Raw genomic sequence first — 12,073 nt, forward strand, 5'->3', positions numbered from 1 at the left:
AGCCAATAATATCTAGAATGAGAACAACACACCACAATATTTAAACCCTGCAAACAAACAACAAGCAGGAGACAGTAAGTATAATGTTGAATGCATATCTATACATTCCTAATGTATTTATTCTATATTAACTTGTGTATCTACAGATGAAGTTGGTTATATTGATCTGAATGCAGGAGAACCAATACCTAATGTAAGTTATTAACTTTAAGCAAAGCAACATAAGAGTAGGTATAGACACAATATTTCTGATTAACTTATCAATTGTTTAGGATGATGTCATAGTACGGAATTATGAGGTGGTAAAGACAGATTATGAAGAAATAATGCAAAGTAACAAGAAACCAAAAAATGAAATAAATGAATATGATCTTTAATATGTAACAGTATTTTTATATTAATCTAAACATTATAGAATTACATCATCATTATAATTGTTGTGTATTTTTATGCAAATAAAGAATAGAGTAAACAAAATAAACATAATTTTGAACAATTATATATTGGAAAACTAAACTGACCTAGTTTAGATAATTAGAAAATAGAATCTGCAAGTCTTTCTACTGATGGAAGTTAAGTTATAACACAATATGATACATCTATTTATAAATACACAGCTTAGTAAGATATGCTTAGTTTCACCCACACATTTAATACAAGGAAGCAGAAGCTTCAAGACATTGTAAGGTGAGAATAGATTGGCAAGCAGAAGTTATACATTAGATCGGATTAAAAATTTATTGTGTAGCTTTCAGATATCAACAAAATTTTAGCAAAATGTAATTTATTAAACTGAATATTTAAATATTTATTAGTTATCAAATACATATATATATAAACATACAAAAGCTTAGTTGGTTCAATCAAAGTTTAAACAGAATCTATGTTTTCATATCACACAAGTTACACAAACATGACAACACACCGCCCACATGTATCTTTCACTACAATCTGTATCACAGTAACAAGGAAATAGCAACAGCATGTAGCTAGTTAAACTGTAAGAGAGAATTCAATTAGAATGAAGAATTACATTCATTACTGCATCATTGTATTAACTGCAGCAGGTTTTAGTTGTAAAGTTAAATATTGAAACAGATTTTCAGAATATCTGCAATAGAGGTATTTGTCATATAATTACTAGGTGATATCATCAAACTACTGGCACCTGGTAACACTGCAACAAGAGCACTTGGTATAAGCAACCTTAAGATATCAACAACAATATCAACAACTGGTGTTTATTATTGTGGTTGGAGATATGGAGGAGAGTTTGATGTTAATTCATTTTATTCATTTGTTGGATGCCGCAACTACACTGGTGTAAATGAAACAATCATTTGTGTTAACAATGCTGGTATAGTGACATCACAACTAACATTGTTACAACCACAATACAAGGATTTGAATATAAACATGCAATGTTCTCCATCACCAAGTGATTCAGTGAATATTGTTCTTAAAGGTATGCTGAAATAATTGACTAAAACAAAATTGAATTAGTCTGATGCTAAAAAAATCACCAATATTTTATTGTTAATATATTTGTTCCAGCATGCCCAACTGGTATTATATCTCCTGGTGTGATCCTGTCTAAGCAAAGCACATCACCATGTGGATATGGATGTACAGCAAGATTTAGTTGTGCTGCTGGATATACTGGAAACACAGTGGATGCAACTTGTAATGAGCAAGCTACTTGGAGTCCTGCACCTAACTGTTTACTTGGTAAATGTACAGACATAAACAAATAATGAATAAAATCTGAATCATAATTTCACAATTTCTATTATAGTTTATCCATATTTAACCATCAATCTGCCAACGACTAACAACAAAACAACAAGAGCACTTGGTATAAGCAACCTTAAGGTATCAACAACAATATCAACAACTGGTGTTTCTCGCTGTGGATGGAGATATGGGGGAGAGTTTGATGGTGGTTCATTTTATATTAGTGCATTTGTTAGATGTTATAACTACACTGGTGTAAATGAAACAATCACTTGTGTTAACAATGCTGGTACAGTGACATCACAACTAACATTGTTACAACCACAATACAAAGATTTAAATATAAAAATGCAATGTTCTCCATCACCAAGTTATTTAGTGAATATTGTTCTTAAAGGTTTGTAATTGAATATTATAAAGATGTGAATACAATGTTAATGACCAACCACCCATTACAGCTTGTTCATTTCCAACAACCAACAATGTTCCAGTCAACCCATCAAGTGGAGTCTACAACACTCAAGCTAACTTTCAGTGTTCCCATGGTTCAACTTTGTTTCATATAAATGGAACAACTGGAAACACTGCAACCAAATGCCTTGCTACAGCAGAGTGGGAGAATGAAAAGATAGTTCAATGTTGGGCAGGTTTGTGGTCACAGTAAATATGATGCTGGTTAAATTTAAACATCTTGTTTGTTTGTAACAGAACCAACTGCAGTTTTATCAGGAGCTATTATTTATAAAATTGGAGAGAGGGCTACATTCCAATGCACAGCATCTAATGTGGTACCAGCTGTTTATAAAGTTGAAATCTTTTTCAATGGAATCAAACAAGTAAAAATAATTTTTATCGATGAAGCAAGCATTACAGATATTTTATTATATAAATCAATAAATATAACAATGTAATCACTGTATTATATACACAGGTTACTGGTAACACATGGACAAGCAATCAACTGGATATTTCAAATGATGGAGATATAGTGGAATGTAGAGCTATAAATAACTACACTGCTAAACCTGAATATGCAAACCTAGGAAAAACAAACAAAACAATCTCCATCATCTGTGAGAAATTATCAGACATTTCTCAAATCCTATTTAATTTTAGTTTGGTTTCAGATCCACCACAGAAGTTTAAAGTCACAAACGCACCGAACAATATTTGCTTGTGGGAGATTGGAACAACCCAGTATTGTAACATCACATTCAAACTTAAACCACCTTTCTATACAACCAACTTAACCAAGAATGGTAAACCAATGTTATGTATATACAGTAATATCAGAACTGAGCAGAATATTTTTAGGTAAACTTGTTACAAGTGATTTGATTAAGATGCAGAGAATAAATGAAACACAAAGTTTTGTTTACATGAAAAATGAGGTGAATTATAATTTATAATCAACATGAGGTGGTAACCATGTGTTGTTTGGTAGGTAATGATGAATGATACTGGAATCTACACACTGACTGTGAAATCAACAGTGTTTCCAGCTGTTGTTTTTGTGTTTGGCATCACTGTGGTGGACAACACAATATGTGATCTTAACAGCAGGGAGAGTAACTCAGATGCTGTAATAGTTGGAAGTTGCTCAGCTCTTGTAATTCTTATTATTACAACAATTGCTCTACATTTATATTTGAGACTGAAAAATTTCACTGAAAATTCAGGTATAATAAAATTAAATTGTATTGTATGAAGTGAACAAGTTAGGTGTAAAAAAATACATCAAAATGCTTTAATAAAATCATTACAGGAAGTTTCAAGAATGTGACATCAGTTAAATACAAGAATAATAAGATAACAACTACCCAACCCAAGGTACACACATTTATATTCACAGCAATTATATCATGTGTTTAACAAGCCAATAATATCTAGAATGAGAACAACACACCACAATATTTAAACCCTGCAAACAAACAACAAGCAGGAGACAGTAAGTATAATGTTGAATGCATATTTATACATTCCTAATGTATTTATTCTATATTAACTTGTGTATCTACAGATGAAGTTGGTTATATTGATCTGAATGCAGGAGAACCAATACCTAATGTAAGTTATTAACTTTAAGCAAAGCAACATAAGAGTAGGTATAGACACAACATTTCTCTTTAATCTTCCAATTGTTTAGGATGATGCCATAGTTCGGAATTATGAGGTGGTAAAGACAGATTATGAAGAAATAATGCAAAGTAACAAGAAACCAACGATTGAAAAGAATGAATATGATCTTTAATGTTTGATAGTATGATGGTAATGATATTTACATTATCAGATGATTGCTAGTCTGATATTATAATTATTGTGCATTATTATGAAAATAAAATGCAATAAGACAAATAAATGTGATACTGAACTGTAAAATATCTGATATAATATTATACACTAGTTAAAATTTGTCAATTAGCAAAATGTTTTAGTTCAACTTGTAGCAACGTATGTTAATAGGTTATAACAACAACAATCATAACAATATTTAAATAAAAAGAGTAATTAGCATAATTCAGTCCCTGGATAACTAGTGTCACAGTAAAGCATAAAACAGGTGTTTCTGGTGTATTTTTTAGTTATAACACAATATGATTCATCAATTTATAAATACACAGCTTAGTAAGATATGCTTAGTTTCACCCACACATTTAATACAAGGAAGCAGAAGCTTCAAGACATTGTAAGGTGAGAATAGATTGGCGAGCAGAAGTTATACATTAGGTTGGATTAAAAGTATTGTGTAGCTTTTAGATAACAGTCAAGGTTATTGCAAAAGGTAATTTCCTAAAATGAAATAATCAATTAATTGTTTTTATCCAATACAAGTATACATATATAAAGGCTTAGTTGGTTCAATCAAAGTTCATAACTTGTAATGCATATTTTCATAATAAACAAGTTACACAAACATGATAACACACCACCCACATATATCTTTCGCTACAATCTATATCACAGTAAAAAGGAAATAGTTACAACATGCAGCTAGTTAAACTGTAAAGTAGAATTCAATTAGAATGAAGAGTTACATTCATTACTGCATCATTGTATTAACTGCAGTGCTTGGTTGTAAAGGTAAATATTGGCATGGATTTTTTATAAAATGTGAATTTGCAATGAAATTAATTGTTTTATAATTACTAGGTGATGTCATCAATCTACCGGCACCTGATAACACTGCAACAAGAGCACTCGGTATAAGCAACCTTAAGATATCAACAACAATATTAACAACTGGTGTTTCCAGCTGTGGATGGAGATATGGGGGAGAGTTTGATGGTGGTGCATTTTATATTAGTGCATTTGTTAGATGTTATAACTACACTGGTGTAAATGAAACAATTACTTGTTTTAACAAAGCTGATACAGTGACATCACAACTAACATTGTTACAACCACAATACAAAGATTTGAGTATAAACATGCAATGTTCTCCATCACCAAGTTATTCAGTGAATGTTGTTATTAAAGGTAAACACAAGAAATAGAGAAAAATCAAATTTAAATAATCTAGTGTTCAAAAATTACCATTAATTTATTATCAATGTAATTGTTTCAGCATGCCCAACATAGAGAAAATCAAAAAAAAAATAGTATTATGCTAACATAATCGCCAAAAAAAAGTTATTGTTAATATATTATTGTTTCAGCATGTCCAACTGGTGTTATATCTCCTGGTGTGATTCTGTCTAAGCAAAGCACATCACCATGTGGATATGGATGTACAGCAAGATTTAGTTGTGCTGCTGGATATACTGGAAACACAGTGGATGCAACTTGTAATGAGAAAGCTACTTGGAGTCCTGCACCTAACTGTTTACTTGGTAAATGTACAGACTTAAACAATGAATGAAATCTGAATTACAATTTGACAATGTGTATTACAGTTTATCCATATTTAACCATCAACCTGCCGACGACTAACAACAAAACAACAAGAGCACTTGGTATAAGCAACCTTAAGATATTAACAACAATATCAACAAATGATGTTTCTATTTGTGGATGGAGATATGGGGGAGAGTTTGATGGTGGTTTATTTCATTCTGGGTTTGGATGCAGCAACTACACTGGTGTAAACGAAACGATTACTTGTGTTAACAATGCTGATAAAGTGACATCACAACTAACATTCTTACAACCACAATACAAAGATTTGAATATAAACATGCAATGTTCGCCATCACCAAGTTATTCAGTGAATATTGTTCTTAAGGGTTTGTAATTAAATATTATAAAAACGTAAAAACAATGTTAATGACCAACCACCCATTACAGCTTGTTCATCTCCAACCCCCAACAATGTTCCAGTCAACCCATCAAGTGGTGGCTACAACACTCAAGCTAACTTCCAGTGTTCCCATGGTTCAACTTTATTTAATATAAATGGAGCAACTGAAAACACTGCGACCAAATGTCTTGCTACAGCAGAGTGGGAGAATGAAAAGATAGTTCAATGTTGGGCAGGTTTGTGGTCACAGTAAATACGATGCTGGTTAAATTTAAACTTCTTATTTGTTTGTAACAGAACCAACTGCAGTTTTATCAGGAGCTATTATTTACAAAGTTGGAGAGAGAGCTACATTTCAATGCACAACATCTAATGTGGTACCAGCTGTGTATAAAGTTGAAATATATTTCAATGGAATTAAACAAGTAAAAACAACTTTGATAATGTTAACCCTAAAGCAACATTACAATGTAATCACTGTATCATTTACACCAGAGTCGTATAAACACCGAGTAGTCCAACTGCCGTCTATGTGTGTCCAAAATAGAGCAAAAGTGGTGACTTTGGCAATGGGTTTAAACGAACTTGTTAAGTTTTGTTTGTGTTTTCCTATTGTGGATAGGTGTAAAACAGCTTCTATTTACCTTACCAAACATTTTTTAGAAAAAATGTATAAATTTAGCCGCATTAAATGACTAAAATGTCGCAAATCAACCGCTTCTAATTCTAATTTTTGACTTTTTTTGACACAGAAAACAAATAACACATGTTTTTTACATTTTTCAACCTTTAAATTTGTTTTTAGGCCCAAGTTTTTCTGTAATTTACCGAAAAACATACATTTTCCCTATACCTACTGTGTTATTTTGGACCCAAATTGCCGTTCAATTTGTGTTTTACGTAACAATGGGTTGGACTACTCTGTATTTCTATGGCTCTGATTTACACAGGTTACTGGTAACACATGGACAAGCAATCCACTGGATATTTCAAATGAGGGAGATATAGTGGAATGTAGAGCTATAAATAACTACACTGCTAAACCTGAATATGCAAACTTAGGAAGAACAAACAAAACAATCTCCATCATCTGTGAGAAATTAACAGACATTTCTCAAACTATATTTAATCTCAGTTTGGTTTCAGATCCACCACAAAAGTTTAAAGTCACAAACGCAATGAACAATGTTTGCTTGTGGGAGATTGGAACAACCCAGTATTGTAACGTCACATTCAAACTTAAACCATCTTTCTATACAACTAACTTAACCAGGAAAGGTAAAACAATGTTATGTATATACAGGAATATCAGAATTTAACTGATTATTTTTAGGCAAACTTGTTACAAGTGATTTGTTTGAGATGCAGAGAATGAATGAAACACAAAGTTTTGTTTACATGAAAAATGAGGTGAATTATAATTTATAATCAACATGAGTGGTAACTATGTGTTGTTTGGTAGGTAATGATAAATGATACTGGAATCTACACACTGACTGTAAAATCAACAGTGTTTCCAGCTGTTGTTTTTGTATTTGGCATCACTGTGATGGACAACACAATGAGTGACCTCAACAGCAAGGAGAGTAACTCAGATGCTGTGATAGTTGGAAGTTGCTTGGCTGTTGTTATTCTTATTATCACAACAATTACTCTACTTTTATATTTAAAGCTGAAAAATACCACGGAAAATGCAGGTATAATAAAATCTAACTATTGTATGAAGTCAACAAATTAGGTGTAAAAAAATACATCAAAATGCTTTAATAAAATCACAAAAATACACTCATTACAGGAAGAATCAAGAATGTGACCTCGGTCAATTACAAGAATGATAAGATTACAACTACCCAACCCAAGGTACACACATTTATATTCACAACAATTATATCATGTGTTTAACAAGCCAATAATATCTAGAATGAGAACAACACACCACAATATTTAAACCCTGCAAACAAACAACAAGCAGGAGACAGTAAGTATAATGCTGAATGCATATCTATACATTCCTAATGTATTTATTCTATATTAACTTGTGTATCTACAGATGAAGTTGGTTATATTGATCTGAATGCAGGAGAACCAATACCTAATGTAAGTTATTAACTTTAAGCAAAGCAACATAAGAGTAGGTATAGACACAACATTTCTCTTTAATCTTCCAATTGTTTAGGATGATGCCATAGTTCGGAATTATGAGGTGGTAAAGACAGATTATGAAGAAATAATGCAAAGTAACAAGAAACCAAAGAATGAAATGAACGAATATGACCTTTAATATGTAACACAATTATGTTAATGATATAAACATTATCTGGTGATTGTACTAATGGTTGTTGTGTATTTTTGTGAGATAAAACAGAATAAAATATCAAAATGACACAGAATTGTAAAATTTATGATAAATTGTACATTAGTTAAACGTTGTCAACCAAAATATACAATACATACATATAGCAACGAATGCTATAATATGCAGTGACAGCATTCAGGATGAAAAAATTTAAATAATGAATCTACATTACTCCATTAGAATACTTCAGTGTCTGTCAACTAAAATAGTAAAGCATAAAGCAGGTGTTTCTACTGGTGTAAGTTTGTTTATAACACAATATGATTCATCAATTTATAAATAAACAGCTTAGTAAGATATGCTTAGTTTCACCCACACATTTAATACAAGGAAGCAGAAGCTTCAAGACATTGTAAGGTGAGAATAGATTGTCGAGCAGAAGTTATACATTGCTGAAATCAATATGGTATAGTAAAAAAGACGGACACCTTTAGTACAAAATATCCTAATATCCTGAACGTGTTTTAAACAATTAACAACGGAAGTCGTAAGGATTCGGTTTATATAATTCTTTGAATGTTGTTAGTTTACTACCAAATTGCACCAGAGAATAAAATGAATAGATGTCCTATTTTCCTTACCCCACTATACCTACGGTCTAGTTAGTAGTATTGTATGCGGGACAACCATAACATGGACTTCAATGCAAAAACGTGGATATGAACCGCAACCTTAAACTACAATTTTTTTTAATATATAGTATAAAATAGGCGACTGTAACTGACAGAATAAATTACCTATAATTAAATTAAACCATCACTGAAGCGACACTCACTTAAATGTAGTTGGTGGATTGCTTCAAGGAAATGTGTGGGAATTAAGATGATCATTCTGTATACCAAGCTTAACACAACAATGTATAACTTGCATTAATTAAAGATTAAAGAATCGTTCGTATTGCCTCAAACATGACTGTGAGTCTAAGCTTACTTATACTGTTATCTGGGCTATCAGTTACTCTTTATGTGATATCTGCCATTTTACTGGTACTGCAATATAAGCACATTCAAAAGCTAATAGCAAAAGGTCAGTTCAATAAGTTCTACATTATTTTGGGCCTGGACAGAAGTATAATAAAATAATTGCATTTTAATCCATTTGAAATTTATTTTTTCAAACAAATTATAATGCAGGAAAAGCAGCTCCATCGATGCAAGTGAAAGTACAAAAAGAAAACATTGTAGAGGTAACAAAATGAATTTTTTTTTTAAATGATAACCACAAGAAATATTCAATGCTTACTAGACTGGATAAGTAAACATTCATCTTTCTTTGCTTTCCTTCACTGTGATAAGAAAATTGAAAAACTGCTTTGGGTGTAATTGTAATTACTGAAAGACTGTGCAAATGTTTTTATTGTAACCATGCATTTTTTATTTCAGACGCAAGAACAGCAGAATACAACATATGAAAATACTTCTTCAAGTAAGATAAGTAGTCACATCTTCACATATACTGCATAACAAAAGTTTTGTTATTACAGAAAAACAATACATGGATATTAACACAGGACAAGAAACGTCATTTAATCTTGGAAGTGTAAGACATATGCCTAAAGTTCATTATAAAATAAAGTTATATAAACTGTATTTTAGGGACCCATAGAAGAAACATATACTTCAATGAGTGGGATTGAAGATAAAAATGAATACGAAATATGAACCTGATTTTTTATGTTTGTTTCATTGTATACAATTTTTCAACAAATAAAATTAATATTTGCATACCATCTTCATATTTGCATACATTTAAAATTAAAATGCAAGGAAAGCACTGTTGTGTATATAATGTTATTGTGTTATTAGTGTATAGTTTTATCATAAAAACAAGTTATACAGAATTTTTTTTTTTTACATCCAAGTGCTATAAAAGTTTTATTAAATTGATTTGAAAACAAGAAAATAAACTCATCTATAAGAAACCACTTTAAGTGCAAGGTAACACAGAGGTCTAAGTTAGACATGTCAGATCAAGTTTGAATATTGTTGAGACTTAGAGTCATGAGTATGAAGTTCTAAAACTTTTGTTACACTTTATGAACCGCAGTTGTTCAAGCATGCATAACACCCACACACTACTGCCATATTGAACACATTGCAAATTTCACAATAACAAGGAAGTACTGACAGTGTGTAGCTGGTTACATTGTAGTAGGGTGATTACCAAACTAGGATGAAGAAATATATTCAATGCAGCATCATTGCATTAATATTGGTGGTTGTTGGTTGTAAAGGTAAATATCAAAAATACTGATATATTGTGACATTGTACAATTAAGTTAACTGTCAAATATTTCTTAGGGGTTATCATTAGCCTGCCAGTACCTGGTAACACTGCAATAAGAGCACTTGGTATAAGCAACCTTAAGATATCAACAACAATATCAACAACTGGTGTTTCTCGATGTGGATGGAGATATGGGGGAGAGTTTGATGTTAGTGCATTTTACCATAGTACACACGGGTGTTTTAACTACACTGGTGAAAATGAAACAATCACTTGTGTTAGCAATGGTGGTACAGTGACATCACAACTAACATTGTTACAACCACAATACAAGGATTTGAATATAAACATGCTATGTTCTCCATCACCAAGTTATTCAGTGAATATAAGTCTTAAAGGTAAGTTCAAATAATTGACCTAAAATAAAATTTAATTAGTCTGGTGCTAAAAGAATTCCCATTGAATTATTGTTATTATAATTGCTCCAGCATGTCCAACTGATTTTATATCTCCTGGTGTGATCCTGTCTAAGCAAAGCACATCACCATGTGGATATGGATGTACAGCAAGATTTAGTTGTGCTGCTGGATATACTGGAAACACAGTGGATGCAACTTGTAATGAGCAAGCTACTTGGAGTCCTGCACCTAAATGTTTTCTTGGTAATTATATGAAGTTATATTATCAACATAATAAACCAACTTAAACTGAACATCATATAATACAGTTCAGCCGCATTTGACCATCAGCCTTCCAACAACTGGTAACACTGCAACCAAATCACTTGGTATAAGCAACTTAAAAACTATAACAACAATATCTGTAACCACAAACAAAGATTGTGCGTGGAAGAATGGAAACAAAGTTATCTTGGGTCAGTTTTATTCTGGGGCATTTGGATGCAGCAACTACACTGGTGTAAACGAATCAATCACTTGTGTTAACAATGCTGGTACAGTGACATCACAACTAACATTGTTACAACCACAATACAAGGATTTGAATATAAACATGCAATGTTTTCCATTACCAAGTTATTCAGTGAATATTGTTCTTAAAGGTTTGTAATTAACTATTATAAAAGATGTGAATACAATGTTAATGACCAACCACCCATTACAGCTTGTTCATCTCCAACAAACAACAATGTTCCAGTCAACCCATCATATGGTGTCTACAACACTCAAGCTAACTTCCAGTGTTCACATGGTTCAACTTTATTTTATGTAAATGGAACAACTGGAAACACTGCAACCAAATGCCTTGCTACAGCAGAGTGGGAGAATGAAAAGATAGTTCAATGTTGGGCAGGTTTGTGGTCACAGTAAATATGATGCTGGTTAAATTTAAACATCTTGTTTGTTTGTAACAGAACCAACTGCAGTTTTATCAGGAGCTATTATTTACAAAGTTGGAGAGAGAGCTACATTTCAATGCACAACATCTAATGTGGTACCAGCTGTGTATAAAGTTGAAATCTATTTCAATGGAATCAAACAAGTAAAGACAACTTTTATAGA

At 31.8% G+C, this 12,073-nt stretch overlaps 5 protein-coding genes across 5 annotated transcripts in view; all 5 read left to right on the forward strand.

The window, feature by feature from the left end:
• LOC104265445 overlaps positions 1 to 470 on the forward strand; it is a 1,573-nt gene extending 1,103 nt beyond the window's left edge. The window contains exons 6-7 of the mRNA XM_018816499.2: positions 147 to 193; positions 273 to 470. Coding sequence (XP_018672044.1) covers positions 147 to 193; positions 273 to 377 — 152 coding nt within the window. The 3' untranslated portion in view covers positions 378 to 470. The remainder of the gene's footprint in view (positions 1 to 146; positions 194 to 272) is intronic.
• Positions 471 to 1,021: 551 nt separating this feature from the next.
• On the forward strand, positions 1,022 to 7,403 carry LOC104265449. The gene is made up of 11 exons (XM_026839411.1): positions 1,022 to 1,067; positions 1,145 to 1,465; positions 1,555 to 1,728; positions 1,796 to 2,131; positions 5,391 to 5,564; positions 5,628 to 5,957; positions 6,019 to 6,207; positions 6,269 to 6,396; positions 6,922 to 7,063; positions 7,118 to 7,249; positions 7,305 to 7,403. The coding sequence occupies exons 1-11, from the start codon at positions 1,022 to 1,024 to the stop codon at positions 7,397 to 7,399; spliced, it is 2,067 nt and encodes a 688-aa protein (XP_026695212.1). The 3' UTR covers positions 7,400 to 7,403.
• On the forward strand, positions 2,578 to 4,027 carry LOC104265443. The gene is made up of 8 exons (XM_026839409.1): positions 2,578 to 2,807; positions 2,862 to 2,993; positions 3,049 to 3,125; positions 3,179 to 3,413; positions 3,500 to 3,564; positions 3,625 to 3,682; positions 3,755 to 3,801; positions 3,881 to 4,027. The coding sequence occupies exons 3-8, from the start codon at positions 3,078 to 3,080 to the stop codon at positions 3,983 to 3,985; spliced, it is 558 nt and encodes a 185-aa protein (XP_026695210.1). The 5' UTR covers positions 2,578 to 2,807; positions 2,862 to 2,993; positions 3,049 to 3,077; the 3' UTR covers positions 3,986 to 4,027.
• An 11-nt stretch (positions 7,404 to 7,414) lies between the features above and the next one.
• On the forward strand, positions 7,415 to 8,708 carry LOC113475346. Its single transcript, XM_026839410.1, has 5 exons — positions 7,415 to 7,668; positions 7,767 to 7,831; positions 7,892 to 7,949; positions 8,022 to 8,068; positions 8,148 to 8,708. The coding sequence occupies exons 1-5, from the start codon at positions 7,437 to 7,439 to the stop codon at positions 8,250 to 8,252; spliced, it is 507 nt and encodes a 168-aa protein (XP_026695211.1). The 5' UTR covers positions 7,415 to 7,436; the 3' UTR covers positions 8,253 to 8,708.
• A 488-nt stretch (positions 8,709 to 9,196) lies between these two features.
• LOC104265447 lies at positions 9,197 to 10,167 on the forward strand. Its single transcript, XM_009859477.3, has 5 exons — positions 9,197 to 9,353; positions 9,461 to 9,513; positions 9,710 to 9,752; positions 9,811 to 9,866; positions 9,923 to 10,167. The coding sequence occupies exons 1-5, from the start codon at positions 9,236 to 9,238 to the stop codon at positions 9,986 to 9,988; spliced, it is 336 nt and encodes a 111-aa protein (XP_009857779.1). The 5' UTR covers positions 9,197 to 9,235; the 3' UTR covers positions 9,989 to 10,167.
• The last annotated feature ends 1,906 nt before the right edge of the window (positions 10,168 to 12,073 follow it).

The sequence above is a fragment of the Ciona intestinalis genome, unplaced genomic scaffold, assembly GCF_000224145.3.
Source record: "Ciona intestinalis unplaced genomic scaffold, KH HT000242.1, whole genome shotgun sequence".
NCBI classification, from domain to species: domain Eukaryota; kingdom Metazoa; phylum Chordata; class Ascidiacea; order Phlebobranchia; family Cionidae; genus Ciona; species Ciona intestinalis.